Source organism: Manis pentadactyla, chromosome 5 (genome assembly GCF_030020395.1).
Source record: "Manis pentadactyla isolate mManPen7 chromosome 5, mManPen7.hap1, whole genome shotgun sequence".
NCBI classification, from domain to species: Eukaryota; Metazoa; Chordata; class Mammalia; order Pholidota; family Manidae; genus Manis; species Manis pentadactyla.
In genome coordinates this window covers 130,611,683-130,630,541 of record NC_080023.1, presented here as the reverse complement: position 1 = coordinate 130,630,541, position 18,859 = coordinate 130,611,683, and the positions used below count along the sequence as shown (strand labels likewise).

General features: G+C 38.1%; 2 protein-coding genes across 3 annotated transcripts in view; one reads left to right on the top strand and one right to left on the bottom strand.

Annotated features, from left to right (window-relative positions):
- Positions 1–2,280, top strand: part of XRN2 (5'-3' exoribonuclease 2) — a 76,580-nt gene extending 74,300 nt beyond the window's left edge. For both annotated transcript variants that reach the window (XM_036892156.2, XM_036892155.2), the window contains one exon: positions 2,097–2,280. In XM_036892156.2, coding sequence (XP_036748051.1) covers positions 2,097–2,162 — 66 coding nt within the window. In that variant the 3' untranslated portion in view covers positions 2,163–2,280. The remainder of the gene's footprint in view (positions 1–2,096) is intronic.
- A 6,270-nt stretch (positions 2,281–8,550) lies between these two features.
- NKX2-4 (NK2 homeobox 4) lies at positions 8,551–9,845 on the bottom strand. The gene is made up of 2 exons (XM_036892278.2): positions 9,389–9,845; positions 8,551–9,158 (listed from the first exon to the last, which is right to left on the bottom strand). Exons 1-2 carry the CDS (start codon positions 9,831–9,833, stop codon positions 8,551–8,553), a joined length of 1,053 nt encoding a protein of 350 aa, XP_036748173.2. The 5' UTR covers positions 9,834–9,845.
- Positions 9,846–18,859: the final 9,014 nt, after the last annotated feature.

Sequence of the window (18,859 nt, the reverse complement as noted above, 5' to 3'; positions counted from 1 at the left end):
GTCAGTATCTGCCTCACTAAATAGGTTAAGCCTTGAAGATGCTGAAGAATTTCTAGCCCCAAAGCCTAACCATAGCAGTCAGGGATATTTAGCACAAATACAGTCATTCAGTCACCAACACACATTTTCTATCCTTTAAGGATTCTGCTCTTTGTTTTAATAGAAACTAGATCTCTCATAATAGATGATTATTTTCTATAAGCTGAAAGTAAGTATCTACCCTTTTAGCTGTTATTTTTATTCATCTTAGAAGTCTCCTGTCTTGATTCACCTGTATCCCTTCTCCTGGAAAGAAATCTCTCCTTCATAATTCTCCACGTGTTTTTCTACTAAACATTGAATGTGTATAATAATTCCTAGACAAATTTAGTACATGGAAGATTCCTTTCCTTCTCTTCAGAGCATCCAGTTTTAGCAGTAATTAAGATGGGTCTGTATGTCCCCCAGCTATTTGACTCCGTGGCCAGTATTTACATGCTCTTCAGTAACATCCGTGCCAGAGAATAGGATCAGAGAGCTGCTGTGCAACTTAGTGTGTATTGTGGTCATGGTTGGCACCTGTGGTGACAAGAAGTGGTTTTTAAACTGCTTATCTGGTGTTGCTCCAGGCCTTTTATAGTGCTTGTGAGTATTATCTCCTGACTCAGTTTCTTGCCATGTGTCCCTTTGTGTAAGACCTCTTTTCTGGCAGCTATGAAAAATATTTTTTTATACACATTTTTTTATGTAATCTTACATGTGTCTGTTCACTTAACAAGAAAATAATCATCTTGTCTTCTGAGAGAATTTTGTTACAGTTTGTTAAATCATATCATAGAATTTTTCTTTGAATACTATCAGCCCAGGACCTTTAAAAGTATTATCAGTAGATTGAGACTGTTTTTGCTACTATAGTCATGATGATACTAGGCAGTGTAAATAATGAGTATTATTGAAATGAGGACTTACTAATAAACTAGAAGGCTGGGAGAATGTTTAGTCCGATCACCTCATTTTCCATGTCAGGAACTGGAACTCTAAAATCTCTGCAGTTTGGAAGCAGAGCTAGGGACTAGATGCTCTCCATACTTCAAACCCAGTTGATCATCTTTCTTGCCTCTTTCAGAGGAGGAGAGCTTTCCTTTAAAGGAGCTCTCTGCTGTTCCAGGAGGTAAAATTCTTATTCACTTTGAAGATATAAGGCAATTGGTAAACTTACAATTCTTTTAGGACCTTTTAGAAATAATTTCTTTTTCTCAGTCTCTTTTCTATTGAGAAACTTTTTATTAAATCACAATTTTTGAAGCACTGTTAAATTGTAGAAATACATTGTTAAAAACGACATAACTAAAAAAAAATTTTTTTAAAAACAATATAACTATGACCTCACTATATTTTTAGTGAAGTTTATATGACTAATCAAAGCCTTAGCCTATGTGGCCTTTAGGGTCTACACATATTATAATTTAAAGTATTAAAGTGCTCTGAGTGATAACATGGTGGTGGGGGTCCATTTCAGAATCCTGGAGGCCTAAATAAGGAATTGTGATGTGAGAGGTGTCACATTTATCTTATGTTGTATAAAAAATATTTGCAAGAATACTAGGATATGTTATGAATGTCACCACTTAATGCTTTATTTATAGCTAAACAAAAATCCCTAAAATTAATAGTTCATTAGGCCTGACCTAGCAAGCTGTTGCCTTGATTGAGCAAAGTGACTTTCCTAGTGTGGAATGTCTACATATGATGTCAGCACCATACCACAGTGTGGCTTGAATTACTGTTGGGGGTGGTAGGGGAGATGGAGAACCACTGGTATTTTACACAAAACATTTAGATGTAGTTCATTTATATGCATTCTTCGGGATTTCTTTAGTACTGTTAAAGCATCTTTGGTGAATTTTCAGTGGTAGTCTTTGTGCTCGTGTCCCAGCTTTACAGCCATCTGAATAAAACTGTGGACCCAAAGCACCTGTTTATGGACTTCCAATGTGATACACCTTTCAGACATATTCAGCTTCTTTAGGCTATTTTTTTCCATGGAGATGTAAAATTAATTTCTATGCTGAGATGTTAATCTAGGAAATAAACTCTTTTCTTTTGCTTATTTTCAGGGATATCCCAGAGAAGGAAGGAAATATCCTTTGCCACCACCCTCAGGAAGATACAGTTGGAATTAGGCTTTTGTAAAGTTTTCCCAAATCCTTGCATCATTCAACAGTTTTACGCTATTTGTGGAAAGATTTATTTCTCAAGTAGTTTTTAATAAAACTACAGTACTTTGTGTATTTCTTTTAACCGTGTATATTTCTATTGATCTCATCTCACTGTTCTATTTTGCTTTTCTAAGACATGTTGCATAATACAGTGAATCTGAATTAATTATTGCTTGTAAAACACATTTGATGGAATAGGAATATGGTTTTTCATTATGGTTAAAAATCAGATCAGCTGTGGATTTCAAAAAACTGTATTCTAGATCATCTAAGATCCATGCTGATTTTTAATGCCCAGGAATTAGGTATGAACTCTTTGTGCTGGAACACTCAGCCTGCTGGAGTATATGTTCAACATTTCTTTGGAAATATTTCATTAATGTGGTTGTCTTATGGAAATTATTTCTGGACTTTAGTTAAAAAAAAAAAACAAAAAAAACCCTCTGGTCTCTTGTGTTCTTCTTATTCTTTTAGAGTATTTCAACTTTGAAAATCTTTACCAAGCATTTTTTGTCAGTCAGTTTTTCAGAAAACTTACTTCTTCAACTAGATGTCAAAAGAAAATCAATGAAGAAATAGATTTTAGGAGGCATGGTCAGCAGGGTAGCCCAACCAACCCACATATATCCCTTCTGTCAGCTACTGATTTGGAGGACTATGAAGTCTTTGTGAGAATGAATTAGCTACATTTTTACAAACGCCATGTAAACTTGTGCTCCAGTTTTAAGGCCTTGTTTTAATTAAAGAAAAGTTTAAATTTTAATTTGTAGCTAGTGTGTGCACATTAGTCTGTGCTAAAATTAGTCCTTAGCATTTTTTTTTCGCATTCTTTCATAATAGATTTGAGTTTACAGTCCTTTTCTTGCTATGAAGCACAGTCCTTAAAATGCTTGGAGTTCATACATAGCACTTTCATACGCACTTTCACTTGATTGCCACACAAATTTAGACACTGTTTTTCCCATTTAGGCATGTGAATCACTGCATTTTTTTCATCTAGCCTAAGATTGTATATTAAGGTTTTCTTGATTTAGGACATTTTTGCTTTAATATTCCAACTAAGGCACACTTGTTAGTCTTTGTGGGAAAAGTCCACCTTAACCTTAAGTAGAAAGGTCTTTGAAGGTTTGAGTTCATTGCTGGTGATGGGTGAATAGTCCTTTATTGTTGAGACAAAGGGTTTGTCCCTGGGAATTAACAACACAATGGATAGGTATCACCTACACAATACATTGAAGTGGTAATAATGCCTTTGTTAATTTCTCTACCAAATATTAAAAACATGTATAACTAAATTAAATGTTATTCATAAGGATCTCATATAAATGTCTTGATGTATATGGCTTCACAGGGTACCAAATCCCACACTTACACAGAACTTGGATTTTATGATCTTTTTTGATTTAGTTTTAAGCTATCACAAGTGTGTCTGCAAAATCTGTCTTTGACTTGACTTTTTCACAATTATATGTTACTGTTCAAAACAAATTAATTTGAAGATGAATGTTTAAAGTGTTATTTTGAAGACATCTAAGCAAAAAGCCTGATGGGAAAATTTTGACAGCTAGATTACCTCTAACAGCTGGTGTATCCTGAAGGACATCTGCCAGCTGACCCTCACCTCTGGGCCTGCTCCATGCCTTCACCCTTGCTTGCTTCTCTCCTTAATCTTCCTCCATCTCTTTCCAACTTGTCCCCACGTTTGGATCTTACGGAAAAATGCAGTTATTTCAACAAGTAAATGCTTTTTAGAATTTCAAATGGAATATTTAAAGCTACAAATATTTCCTCCATATTCGGATGTAAAAACTCAGTGAGTCAATTTTAAATATCTTTTAAGTAGTGTACTGTTCTTCAGGGTCTCTATTAAACAATCTCAAAACACAGAACCTGGGAACAGCCTGACTCTATAGTGGTGCTAAGGGCCCGTAATGAGTTGTCTTCCCTTTAAAGATCAAATAAGGTAATACACAATATAGTACAAAGCCATCTAGAAACGATTAGAGTTCAGAGTTCCATTTAGTGTTGCAAGAGCAATTTGGGTGTAGCGACCGATACGTTCATTTTTGTTCCAGGGACGTTAGGGACCAGCTGGGATGGGGGTGGGGATCCCGAGCTACCGTTTTCCGCGGTCGTGGCGCGATGAGGACGGACAGACTGTCCAGAGTCCAGGTTCTGGGGTCGCGGGCCCCTCTGCCCTGGCTGCTAGGTCGAGAGCGCTCGGCCTCGGTGTGCGTGGGCGAGTGTGCTGCGCCCCACGCGCCACCCGGGAGCCCCGCAAGCTGCCGGCGTCGAGCAAGGTGGGCGCGGGAGCGCTCAGGCCTCCTGGCCTCGAGGTGGCCCCGACCAGAGCGCGGCAGCAGCTCCTGGGGCCCTGGGCGCGGCGCCACAGTCTGGCAGCCTGTCTGCTTCCACCATCTATTCCCCCGCGGGAAGGCAAACCCCGAACCTGTACGGAGATAGCGGAAATGATCTTTCTTCTGAGGCTGCGATTTTAAGTTCGGAGTAAACGTAACCGAATGGTTAGAAATCTAAAATGGAGACATCCGAAGTCAACTAAGACCCCATTCCCAGACGGCAGAGCGGCTTTCCGTCCCGCTCGTCGGACGCCTGTTGCTGCTGAGATCAGCCAGACTCTTCCTAAAAACAGGAAAACAAAGTCAACAAAGTAACAAACGGCCCGTTCGCTATGGAGTTTTCCCGCACTCAGGGTACAGTGGAATGCTTGTGCTGTTTTCCGATACCGCATTTACGGAATGAGGGCCAAGAGAAAACGTGGTTTTTTTTGTATGTGAAATGGGAATAGAGCTATTAACTACTGCAATATAATTTGCACAACTTAGATAGTATTAGTGGCTAAAGTTTCATTAGCGATCATCTAAATAATTACCGAAATAAGAGATTACATGCAATTGAAATTAAATAATAAAGGCATTTCTTTCTATTTCAGGTAAACATTCTAAAGCAAAAACAAATGAAACCAAAAAAACCTACACCAGAAGCTTCCTTTATCTCCGAACTTAAAGATAGTACAATATAAGTGATCTTGAAACCACATTTATCTCAATACTTACTGGAAAGGGCAAATTCCTGACCGGATATGCTATTCAGTTCCCAGTCCGCAAGTCTTTTGAATCATCTTCCGATGCTCACCAATTCTCACTAGCAGTAAAGGACTATTTATTTATTTTTAGATAAAATGTAGCCTAGGTCCCTGTCTCATTGGGTTCAGGCGCATGGCAAGTACCAGTACTTTTAAAAACTGGACTGAATAATTAGCATATAGGGTTTTATTCACACAAATTAATGTTAAGTTAAATGGTTGGGCAACAGTATTCCTTTGACCTACATCTGAAATTTATATGGCTACCATAGAATGCTTTATGCACAAATTCATATCTAGAAATCCAATCGATGGATCTTCATGTGCTTATTCACACATTTATTCTAAGTCTTTCTAAATCATCAGTATTCAATGCAGCTAACAAAGCAAGTGTTTGGAAGATGCTTGCATTTAGTGAACAAGACTGAGTGATTTGCTTTAAATTGAAGTAAACAGTCGATAGCAGAATGGAGTGTGAACACAAATCTGTGTTGATAAAAGTCTTGACTACTTGTTCTGACCATTAGGTTTTAATTTTAAGCAAAGCCTTAAATGGAAGACAACTGGGTTACAACCCCCAACCTTCCATATACAAAGCCCCCTTCCCATCTCCTTCAGCACTGCGCACACTCTCATACACCAACACTTCAATTTACATCCCAACGCAGATCACCCAAGAATACCTGCAATCCCTGCTGTTCTCTGCAACTTTGATTCTTGATTTTGGTTTCTGTGCAATTCGAAAGATAAGATTGTTGTAAAACCCCAAAAACATTTAAGAAAATACCACATCTGCAGTTAGCATTTCTGAAATTGAGTTTTGCTGTAGCCCTTGCTAAACTTTCAGGGGGCTTTGTTCCACTCAGACCCTGCGCCACAGCCCTCCCTCTTGGTTGTGAAGACACTTATCATCCTCTTCAGTTAATGAGTTTCACCTACTCTGGCTGTTTGTATTTTTATAAAAGATCTGCAAAGCACTAATTGCAAAAGAAGAAAAAAGCTCTTGTTTTGCATTAAGCAGAATGTGGAATTCCATAGTAAAAACATTGTCTATTTTAATGTTTCAAGAATCAAACCTTATCCTAATTTCAGGATGTGCACACATAAACTCAGTATGATTCTGGGTGTAGAATGGTAAGCCCTCTGCAGCAATTAGTTGTGCCTTGGATCCTTTACTACTTAAAGGAATGTTGAAAGGAAAAGGATATGCCTACACCAAATACACTTTCAGAAAATATTCTCTAAAGAAGACTGTTTGTTCTTAATGATCTTTTTGATAAAGTTCACTTAGTCTAAGGGAGTCTTTGTCCAGAAATAAATTATCAAGGAAAAAACTGTCCATGAAGATTTATTTTCTTTAAACATGCTACTTGGACCCCTTAGTCCATAAGCTATTATTGTTTTTGTTAAACATTGGACTGAAAAATATACATTGCAAACCCTGTTGACTTTTGGAACATGTTTTCTAGAAGTAAAATTCCAGAATTCCTGTACTACCATGAGGAAATCAAATTAACATAAACAAACATTTTGGAATTGTCACATCAGTAATAGTTATGCTAGTTTGGTTAACATTTTGAAAGTCAATTCTATTAACATGCAAAAACCCGAGTTGGGAGATTTTCAGTAGGTGTATCACACCATTTTCATACTATTTCTTCTGCTTAAATTATTTGTTTTAAAAATTAGTTCTCATCTTCCAGAAATGCATTCACAGCCCCTTGATAATGACCGATTTCCTCGCTGCTTTAGTATTTTTTTCTCCTACTCTGTGAAAGGGACTGGAGTTTTAAACAATTATTAACTAAATTAGAGAAAGCTGTATTTTATATGAAGTTTACCTTCTAAAACACCTACCTAAGGATTCATTTTGCATATTCAGAAAAACACAGAAATGAAATGAAATAAAATGCTTCAGCATCAAACTGTGATTCTAAAACTTCAAATGTAGAAGAGATTTAGAAAACAAACGGTAACTGTTTTGAACATTTATAAATCACACTTTATCCATGGTAAGTCTATAATTTTCATTCATTTTATAAGCTCATGTTCTTAGCTTTTAGTATTTTTACTTCAGTATCAGTTAAGTCATGAGTAAATTGAGCTGTGTTGTCATATGATGGTAACTAGTGTAAAAAACAAAAAACAAAACCTATACAACTTAGTGAAAAAGAAATGACCACTTAACTTTTACAAAAAAAGTACTTAAGGTTCTTTTAAGTTATATTTAAATATCCATTTGAAACATAGGAAATATAAATTGGCGTATTAAAGAGTAAATATATTATTTGTACAATAAAACACCAACAAAATTGGTGTGCAACCCCTATTAAGTGCTAAGTGTAATGGGAAAATTATAAGTATTTACTTATTCTGTACATCTTAATTACAGCTCAGTAAGTCACATTTCATCTTTCTTGACATGCTTTGACATACAGATTAACTGATGTGAATTTTAGCAATTTTGCTTGCTTGTTCTAGTATTTTATCAAGGTATTCAAATACAGACAAGCAAATACAGTAGAAAGAGTAAATAACATGTCTACAGAAGAATTAGCGGGCATTTATTTTATGCTTCATTTTGGGAGACTAGATTCCATATAAAAAGTAGTTTACAACCCTTCTTTCTTATTATGAGCTGCATCTAAGAGCGGAAAAAATCCTTTTAGAATAATATACAAACACTCATTTGTCAAATAATGATCAAAACATTTAAAATCGGCATTAATTTTAAAAAGCTGTATCTCTATCACCTAAATGGCAATAATTCCTCTGCAATAAAGTTATGTGCATGATCCACCTTGAGCTACAATTCAATTTATTTTCAATCAAACATTAATGAAATTGCACTTAGGGGGGGTGGCTTCGAAAATTAATCTCCCACGGTAAGTTCCACTTCAAAAAGGATTCATTGTTAAAGCTGGGTTGACTATTAGAGCTACAAACACCAAAAAAGTTTCCAACTTTTAAAACTCTTGAGAGCCTTGGTTAGGAACGTGGTGTGTATGGACTCAGCCAGCTTTTCGTGTATTTAGGACCATCTAGAAAGAGGAAATCACCACCCCAAAACTTCCTAGCGCGACATGACACCATTCGATTCTGGGGCCGCCGCTGTCCCTCATCCCGGCAAAGAGGTTCCGGGCCTGCCCCTCTCCAGGACCCGTTCGTTCGTTTCCGGTCGTGGGAGCGCGAGAGTCGCTCCGCCGTCGCACGGCCGCTGAACAATGTCCTGCGGACCCGCGGCCGCGGTCACCACGTCCTGCCGTAGAGCAGGTTGGCGCCGAGCACCCCGCTGCCGTAGTCCCCCGCGGCCGCGTCCAGGGCCGTCAGGCCGCCCCCCGGGCCATGCAGCGCGGGCGGGCTGGGAGACAGCTCCTCGAGCTCGGGCGCGGGCGTCGGGGCGGCCGGTTGCGGGCCGGGCGTCTGCGTGCCCGCGCCGTTCTGGCAGGGCTTGCCGTCCTTAACCAGCACGGGCACCGCCACGCGGCGCGGGGACGGGGGCGGGGGCGGCGGGCCCAGGCCGCCCTCCTGCTGCAGCTGCTGCGCTGCCTTGTCCTTGGCCTGCCGCTTCATCTTGTAGCGATGGTTCTGGAACCAGATCTTCACCTGCGTCGGCGTCAGGTGGATCATACTAGCCAGGTGCTCGCGCTCAGGCGCCGACAGGTACTTCTGCTGCTTGAAGCGCCGCTCCAGCTCGTAGACCTGAGCCTGCGAGAAGAGCACGCGGCGCTTCCTTCGCGGCGCCGCGGCCGCTGCTACGTGCAGCGGCGCCAGCGACTTGGCGGCGTCCGCGATCCCCGTCAGCGACCCCATGCCGGCCACGTTCACGCCTGCCGACGGCCCCATGAACCTAGAGACTGGGGAGGAGCCCAAGGGAGAAGCCGGTGAGCGCCAGGTCTGCAGGGAGCCTGCTCCCGCCACCACCCCGCGCTCTTCACACCGCGGCGACCCCGGCCGGTCCCAGCACGCCCCGCGCGTCCCGGCCGCAGCCCTGGCCCCTCTTTCCCGCGCACGTCCTGGCTCGGGCTGAGACGGGAAAGCCCGCACCGTCCGCTGCCCTCAGCCCCGTGCTTCTGGCCCCGCTCACTTGACGAGTAGCGCGGGTCCGGGTTGGCGCCGTACCATCCGGTGGCCGCGGCAGCCGCGCCGCCCCGCATGCCGTCCGTGTAGGCGGGCAGCTCGCCCACGTTGCCCAGGCCGCCGTTGCAGTAGCCGCCCATGGCGCCGTGCGGGAACTGCGAGACGCCCGGCGGCATGTGGTAGGTGGCGGCCGCCGCTGCCGCCGCCGCCGCCGCCGCCGCCGCCGCGTTGTGGCCCGCCATACCGTGAGGTGGCTGCATGCCCGCCGCGGCCGCCTGCGAGGAAGAGCCGAGAGGCGGCGCGCGGTAGGCGGTGGCCGCGGCCCCCAGGGGCGCCCCCAACCCGGGCGGCGCGCCGTCCATAGCGCTACCGAACTTCTTGTAGGTCTCCTCGATGGGGCTCAGGATGTCGGACACGGAGAAGGGCGTCGTGTGCTTGGGGCTCAACGACATGGCTCGGCGGGCGGCCAGGTAGGGGGGCCCGGGGCGGACGCGGGCGGGACGCGGCGGCCGCTCGTTGTCACCACCTCGGCCACGGCGCAGCGCCTTGGACGAGGAGCCGGCGGCGCGTTGAGCCCCGGGAGCTGCGGGATCTGGGGTTTATTTTAGTCCGCCGCCAGGTTTACGACAGACTCGGGGGGCGGAGCAACATCCCAAACGAGCAAACAATGGTCATTGACATCTTTTTCTCCCTCTCCCGCACCAATGGAGGCAAAAAAGGTAAAGGGGACAGTTGTATGTTTCTTGAAAAGATCACCCCCCTTCGCTTTCTCCATCCTTCCCGCCTCTGTCCGCGCGGTTACCTCAGACCTGGATCACCAGAAACAGAAAGTCCGATGTTTTTGTCGAGGTTTGACGTGAAGGTCTCCGCGTGTCTTCCCATGCAGACCCCAGTTCCTCTCAAGTGACTTTGTAGAAAAGTCCAGCATAATCAGGGAGGAAAGAATGTGGTGCCAGGTTGGGGTGTTGCTGGGCTCGCCTCGTCTTCTCCAGCTGCCAGCCCTTAACTCGGTTCATCATATAACGTGTTAAAAAAAAACAAAACAAAACAAAAAAAAACAGCTCTTGGGTTCCACCATAAGAGCGCATAAAGAGATGAGGTACAAAGACAGCCCTCGGCCATTGTAGGGCTTCTAATTTATGCATCTTTAGATCCTTAAGCATCACTTTGTAGGCAACCGAACGGGCACTCCCAAATTAGCTCAAAGTATCCAAATCCAAAGAAGAGAGAAAGCTCCGCATACAGAGGCACCCACATACACAGATGCTAACTTGTAAGTATTCTGGTTTTACTCTTTGGGGATGGAGTTGGGTAAGAGAAAGAGGGTACATTTTTTTTTTGTTGTTAGAATGTTTTGTGTTCAGTTTGCACCTGTGAAGTTCTTTACAGCCTTTTTTCCTTTTGTTTTTCCTCTCGCTTTAAAAACAAGTAAATATCCAGTTTATCACTATCATGGTCAAGAGAAAAACAAGAAAAAACCCAAATCGAGATATTTCCAGCTGTCCGAATTGGGTCTTTTTATTGTTGTTGGAAAAATATAACCTGTTCAAGGAATATGAAATGTATATACAAGTCAGGTAAAAAATGGTAGTTCCTTGGAAAACTCAAAACCATAGACATATTTTTTTTAAAACTTTGTTATCCTTTGATTTCCAAATTTACCTGCACAGCAAAGAACTTAGACATTGTGAATTCCCCACCAAATGCTGAACACAACAAAGCATAAGACAAAAGAAATGTGCAAAGCATATTGACTGTATTTTGAAATTGAGTGAAAAATGCAGTGAAAAAAATAATGGGGAAATGAAAATACAATTTTTAAGTTTCTCTGGAGCAGGAGAAAAAAAAAGAAGAATGCTTTCTTAAGCAAGATTTTATTGTTTAAAAGAAGAAGAAAAGGATGTGTAAACAGAGTCCAGTTTAACCTAACAGTACAGGTCTTGAAGGCAAGAATAAGTGTTACTATTCCTTTTCTGGTTTGGTTTCAGCCTTTTGGTTGGAATGTCTTTTATCAATGTGCTCTTACTGTTTTAATCATTGTTTTGCTCATTACAGTGAGTTTTGCAAAGAACCTACCCTCTCTGGGGGTGGGAGTGGCAGGGTAGAGAGGAACCTGTATGGTCATCTATGGGAAGAAGCATCAACCAGGCAAGTGTGTAGAGTAGTATTTTAAAATACTAAAAAAACAAAAGGAAAGGTTACATAAATTGTTTGCAGACATCAGTTATTGACTTAGCAAGATCAGTATTGCTAATTTTAAAATAGATTGCTATTTTAACATGATGCCACCTTTACAGATTTTTCCTGAATTTGAAACACTTGGGCAAGGGCTTCATCCTCACCTGCACTGGAATTGCCTGCTTAATTTTTAAAATTAGCAATACACAAAGAAACACTTATGTATGTGTTTAAGTGGTTGCTGGAATCCTGAAAACTGCAGTTTGGCTGTTAAGGTTTAGTTTAATTCAAGTTGTGTTGTTTACTTGAGTTAGCTTAAATGAAAAATAGTAGAAAGTCATTTCAAACTTTCCTCAGAGACAGAAGGGTAGGTAAAATAGTTGTGTTATAATATCTCTGGATATAAAAGTCACTTGTGAACCATTATATTTTATTTTTCAAGTTCAAACATTTCAAAAATGAAATAATAATCTTCATATTAATTAGTTATCCAAATTGAAGAAGTGTTTATAATTAAAGCTTCCCCCCCCCCAATTATTATTTACTCTGTTTTCAGGCTATATGTTTCATGTCATGTAATTTTTTTATAGAACTTTCGGGTAGCAGTTCACATCAAGTGGCTATACTACAAGTTGTTGCTTATTTCATTTTTCAACTATATTGGGTCCTGTTCCAAGTTCATTTACATCAGGAAGGTTGCCATCTTTAACTAAAAAAGTACTTTATGATATCTGGAGGCTCTCTGTGGAGAGTCACTTTCTGGCTGCTTGGGAACTTGATACCCTAAATAACCTTCCTTCACTGGAGGTGAGCAGTTCTGAAAAGAAAAGAAAATTCCACAATCATCAATGTTTCTCCCTATTAATTATTTATGTCTCATTCTAGAAAGTACATACCTTCATGCTGGAAGTGTGTGCAGATGATTCTGAAAATAGATGTTGTCTGGAGGATGTATAAGTATATTTTTATAAAGACACAAAATAATCTAACAGATATTCCATTAAAGCTTTCCATCAAATTCATTTCATCAGATTATTATCTGCCAAATTATATATGGAAATTTATACTTAGTAAATTCTTAAATACTATTGACTAAATTAGATTTCACAGGAAATGTATTTCTGAGGAATGTTTTTTTGTTGTTTTTTTTTTTCCTTCAAAATAATGCTGGCACTCATTTTTAAAAAATGGAAATACTACGAAAGGGAATACAGTGAAAAGAGTTGTCCCTCCCACTCCTATTTGTCAGCCTCCTAGTTTCCCTTCTTTGAGGTACTCTTAGTTGTTTCTTCTGGGATAGCCTGTTCATCTTTAGGCATACTACCATTTTATACACAAGGGGTAGCCTTTTCTATATGGTTTGGTACCTTTTTTCATCATTTAGGTTTCTGTAATTTTACACATCATACTTAGCACTGAAAACAATATGTGGGCTGTGGCAGATAAATGATATTTTAGACAAAAATGTTTAGTAGAATCTCTTGGCTTTCTAACAAGAACGTGGTGTTTATTGAAAATCTCTGATGTGTTAGTTAACCTTAGGGCCAAAAATTATTCGACAAAAAAATTCTGTTGTAGGAAGCTTCCCTAGATTTGGGATTTGCTGTTGTCAGAGAGAAGCACGGAGAAAGGGGCCTGACAAACTTTCAGAAACCTGACATATCCAGGTAGTGCTCAAAGAGAAATGTTGTTTTTTCTAGGGCAGCAAGTAGATTTCTGATGTGTCCCAAATTTCCTTAGAAAGACAAACTTTTTTGAAAATATAACTTTGTACTTGATATTCAAGAAGTTAAGTGTCTTTTAGAAATGAGATACTTGCTACATTTGTGATTAATAAAACAATTCTGTGAAAGTAGCTTTAAAATACTATCTTTGCAATGGAAAGAAATAAATAAGCAGGTCGGGATACTAGTATTTTGTAGCAAAATTTGAGGTTACAGAGGAAATAAAACTGCTGTAGAGATGAAGTTTTAAAAATTATTTTTAAGTCTTATGTTAATTTTACCCATTTCTGAAAATTGGTTCTCATTTCTTTTTAGCCCTTCTAAAGGCTTTTTGTTGAAAATGTTCAAGTATTTTGAATCTCTTAAGATAATTTCACACTTGTGTTCATATGACTTTGTTATTTTTACCCCCAGTCCCAGTGGGGAACAGAGGAGGGAAGTACTTTTCGTAGTACCTGTGTGCCTCCCTGTTGAGCTGCCCTCTCTTACTCCTCAGTTCATCTCTACTCTGTGCACTCAAATGCAGCTAGAGACCAGGGCCCAGGAAAAATGGACCTCTGTCCTTCTGGGAGGAGGAGACTAGAAAACTTGATGCCAATTTCATCTCACTGTCATCCCTTCTTATTTCCCTCACAAAATGCAAAGTTTTTGCAATTTAACTCCTATTTAAAAATCTTGAGTCACTGTCTCCTGAGATTCAGATATTTTAGACTAAAAATACTTTTCTGAGTAGTGAATATATTTTAAGCTAATGTGATTATTAGTACAATATGAGAATAAATGGTGTCAAAGACATTATTATTCTTGAGATCATAATAATGGGGTCCAGTTAAATGATTCCTAAAAAACAAGACCAAAAACTAGAGGCCTCCCCTTTTAAGGTCAAGCTGTACTACTAGTTTTTATAGCCACTGTAGAAAATAACATTCGGCTACACTAGGGGTGTAAAAATAAGAAAACTGACCAGTAAGTCACAACCTTCTCACTTGAGGACTATGAGCTTGAGCTAGAAGTTTAAATTTTTCTTTCTTTTTAAAATTATTTTTTAGAGTAATAAAATGCATGATATGGGAAACAATGGCAATACTAAAATACATTTTTTATTTCTGAATAACAAGTTTACTTGCATATCTTGCTTACATAGAAAGTTTAACTTTTTAGAGTATAATAACATTTCCATTCAACAATATCTCTGACAGTTTTTACATGTTTGGAATGTCATTAAATGGCTCTTACAGGTAAAAAGAATCCTTTTGAATTTTAAGCAAAAGCATATTTCTATTTATTATTTTGTTGGGAGGAGCTAGTCATTCTATGGTTTCTACCATATCTCTACACACACCTGATTAGAGTGAATACATATAGCTTTTTAAAATATATATATACTTTTATAACTTTATACAAACCTCTCAATGTTTCAAAATTTAAGAGGTTCAGTGAAATTAACATCAAGTCCCTTTTCTCTACAAGTCCAATTGAAGATATGTCACCTTACATTTACAAATTAATTTGTAATTATCAAAGAAGGCATCAGTCTGAGCCAGGTAGTTGTGTTATTTGTTGCCATCACTTACTTGAAGAAGAAACTCCAAATTTTGATGATCTGACAAATTGATTATTTGTTGTATTTATTAATAAAGTTTTGTAATATACATTTTAGAAGATATAACTATGATAATATAAAGAGAAAATAATTTGCCCAATTTTGTTCTTTTCTGTGCACTTCTAATGTTGAGATACTTAAGAATATTTTTATGTATCTATCTGCATTCTAGGCTGAGAATTTTGCTTAAAAGTGATAGGCTAGTGTACACATGAAAAATCAATATCAGTTTTGGTGGATTTTAAACGATTTTATTATTCGTTCAATAATTTGCATTAAAAAGCTTAATATGAAATCATTTCATCAATCTATCTCATACAGACACTGTGTGCTATTTACAATTGACTGATAAGTTGCCTCATAAGCTGTTTTTTAAAAAAACCTAATGACTTAAACCACAGCAGACTTGTCAGATGGACTTGCAAATTACTAATTATTACCCCAAAATACCCAGTTTGTGAAGTAATCTTATAATTGGATCTGACTCTTCAGTAAGCCTAGTGTTGAGTTCTTGAAAATGAAGTACTTAAAGTTAGTTTAATCTTGTCACTATATAGGGAAATTACATAGGGATAATACTGAAAAGGTAATTCAAACTGTTTTTTTGCTTTAGATAGACATACGGAAATTTCACAAACATGCCTAAAGCCACAAGCTATTGGAATTTGGACAAAAATGCCAGAAATTATGCTTGAGAAAATTAGTACCAGCTTGAAAGCAAGCAAGTTATCTTTGGTACTTATAGTATGTTGTTAAAATATATATAATTATCTAATAGAAGAAGTATGTAACATTCGAGCAGATCATCTCTTCCAAAAGAAAAAGCATATATATCCAAAATAAGTTAAAAACAAATAAAACTAACTTAACCGTAAGAGTAAATGGCAGACTTTGGTGTTGAAAGATTTGTTTAATTACACAGTAAAAATTTTTTAATCAAATTTATAATTGTTAAAAGTTTGGTTTTTAATAAGATAAATGTTGACTTGTGAATGGTATATTAAGATTGATTGCTGTGCATAAACTTGTTACAGGAGTTAGATAATGGAATGTTTTCCAAAGTAATTGTTTTAATTTGTTCTTTATGTATCTTATATGCTTACAAATATAAATACATATTGGAAAGTTCTTATGGTGAGGCTAACTATGTCATTGTAATTTGCAGCTATCAGTCCTAGTTCATGCCTTTGATGCCAGACTATAAGTCTCTCTTCCCATAAAGCCCTCTAAATATAAGAAGATATTATATTATTGTCTTACATTTTTTCCTTTTCATACAAGAAATCCCCCAGAATTAAAAAATCTGGAGTGAACATAAGCAATTGCGTTAACCAAGAATTTGTCAAGTGATTACTATTTGCTTAAGTGTGTCCTGAGTGCTAGAAAATTGGGAAGGGAGCCCCTTTGATTCCAGAGAGAGGAAACTTACTCTTAGCAACCCTATTCTGATCTTGAAGCAGCACTTTTAAATATGTTTTTTCTGTGTATTACTTTATTATTTTAAACCACATATACATATGTATATATGTTTGGAAATGCATGGCAGGTTCTAAACAATTGACTTACTAACAGACTTTTTAGAATATAGCCTGTTTGTAAGGTGGAGATAAAGCTAAAATCCTAAAACCCATTAACATTTATTAATCTTTTACTAGTGTACTAGGTATGTTCATGACCTTTAGGTGTTTATCTCATTTAATAGTTAAAATAGAAGAGAACTTAAAGTGTGATAGACAGTGAATTCAAATGAAGAAACATTCTGAAAAGGAATGGGGAAAATATCTCAAAGAAAATTGTTTATGCTGCTTTCCTACATCTCTACAAGGTTGATAGATCAGGATTTATGCAATATTTAAGTAGCTATTGTTAATGAGACTATTCTTACATTGACAGACTATTTTGATGGCTATCTAGACAAAACTTACAAACTTACTATTCAACTGGATATTTGTTTTGTATACATTTTCTTTATAAGGACAACAGAAAGTTTAGAGGTTTTAAGTAGAATTAATAGAGCAGTGATAAAAGGTGGTTTCCTATAGTTACTACAATAATACAGTAATTTCATTAGAAAAATTAATAATATAATTTCTCAGGTTAGTGTGAATTTAAAATATTTGATTTGTAGATTATATAGACATTAATTGTTAATACAGCTCAGTATTATCTAAATTATTGAAATAATAAATAGAAGCTTGCTGCAAAACAATTAAAAATAATATGTAAGTACATAAAGCAATTCTGTCCAGTAGAAATACGATGTGAGCTGCATATAAAATATAAAATTTTCTAATAGCCACATTAACAAAGCAAAAAGAAACAGGTGAGATTAAATCAAAATACATTTTATTTAACTCAGTATATCAAAACATTATCATTTCAGTGTTATTACCAACAGAAAAATTATTAGGAATGCTTTTTTTTATACTAAGTCTTTCTAATTTTACACTTAACTGCACATTGCAATTTGGACTAGCCCCATTTCAAGTGCTTGGTGGTGGTGCCTTGCACATGGCTCCAGTAATTGGGCAGCAGTGTAGCTCTGCGGCAGGGGTCAGGAAACTGCAGCTTCCAAGCCAGATCTGCCCTGGTGCCTGTTCTTGTATGGCCCAGGAGCTAAGAATGGTTTGTATATTTTTAAATGATTGAGAATCAAATGAGTGGTATTTTGTGACATGTGAAAATTATATGAAATGCAAATTTCATTGTTCATAAATAAAATTTTACTGAATGTAAGTAGCCACACTCCTTCCTCAGCAGTGGAGTTGAGTAGTTGCGGCAGAGACCCTAAGGGCCCACAAGCCTGAGATACTTAGTTGCTGGACCTTTTACAGAAAATATCGGTCACCCTCAGCTAGAGTAAAAGTGCAAGTCACCTTCACAAATACTGAATCCCACACCTGTCTCCAAAAGTAATCACTATTATTTTCTGTGAGTTTTTCCGGATTTGTTTTTCTGTATATGTCCATATATACATGTATGTATTATATAGTTCTATTTATGTATTTAGACCTTATACTCACACTTTAAAAAGATATAATGGTATCATTACATATATATTCAGATTTCCTTTCTTAACTATATATCAATTTGAACATCAGTGCCAGTACATATGTTCCCTTTCAGTACAAGTATGTGCTTTTATTATGGCACTGCACGTAGATATTCATTATTCTTTCTAATGATCACACTATATTCCATGATACTGTTTTACTATACATTATATTATCAGTCTCCTGTTAGTGAGTTTAGGCTCTTTCCTATCTTTAACCTTTTTCCTCCTTCCATCCCTCCTTCTATGTACCCCCCACTTTTTCTGTTGCAAGCAGTGCTGCAATGAACATACATGCAGAAAATTGTATACTGGTACAGATATTTCTGCAAGCTAGATTTCTTTTTTTTTGTAGATAATTATTTTTTATTGAATAGTTGACACACAGTATTTCATTAGTTTCAGGTGTACAACACAGTAATTCAACATTTATATACAGGATAATTCTAGGTACCAGCTATCACCATACCAAGCTGTTACATTATTTTGACTATATTCCTTATGCTGTACATTACATCCCGGTTACTTATTTATTTTACAATTGGAAGTGTGCACTTTTTTTTTTTTTGTGAGGGCATCTCTCATATTTATTGATCAAATGGTTCTTAACAACAATAAAATTCTCTATAGGGGAGTCAATGCTCAATGCACAATCATTAATCCAACCCAAGCCTAATTTTCGTCAGTCTCCAATCTTGTGAAGCATAACGAACAAGTTCTTACATGGAGAACAAATTCTTACATAGTGAATAAGTTACATGGTGAACAGTACAAGGGCAGTCATCACAGAAACTTTCGGATTTGCACATGCATTATGAACTATAAACAGTTCAAATATGAACACTCATTTGATTTTTATACTTGATTTATATGTGGATACCACATTTCTCTCTATATTATTATTTTTTTAAATAAAATGCT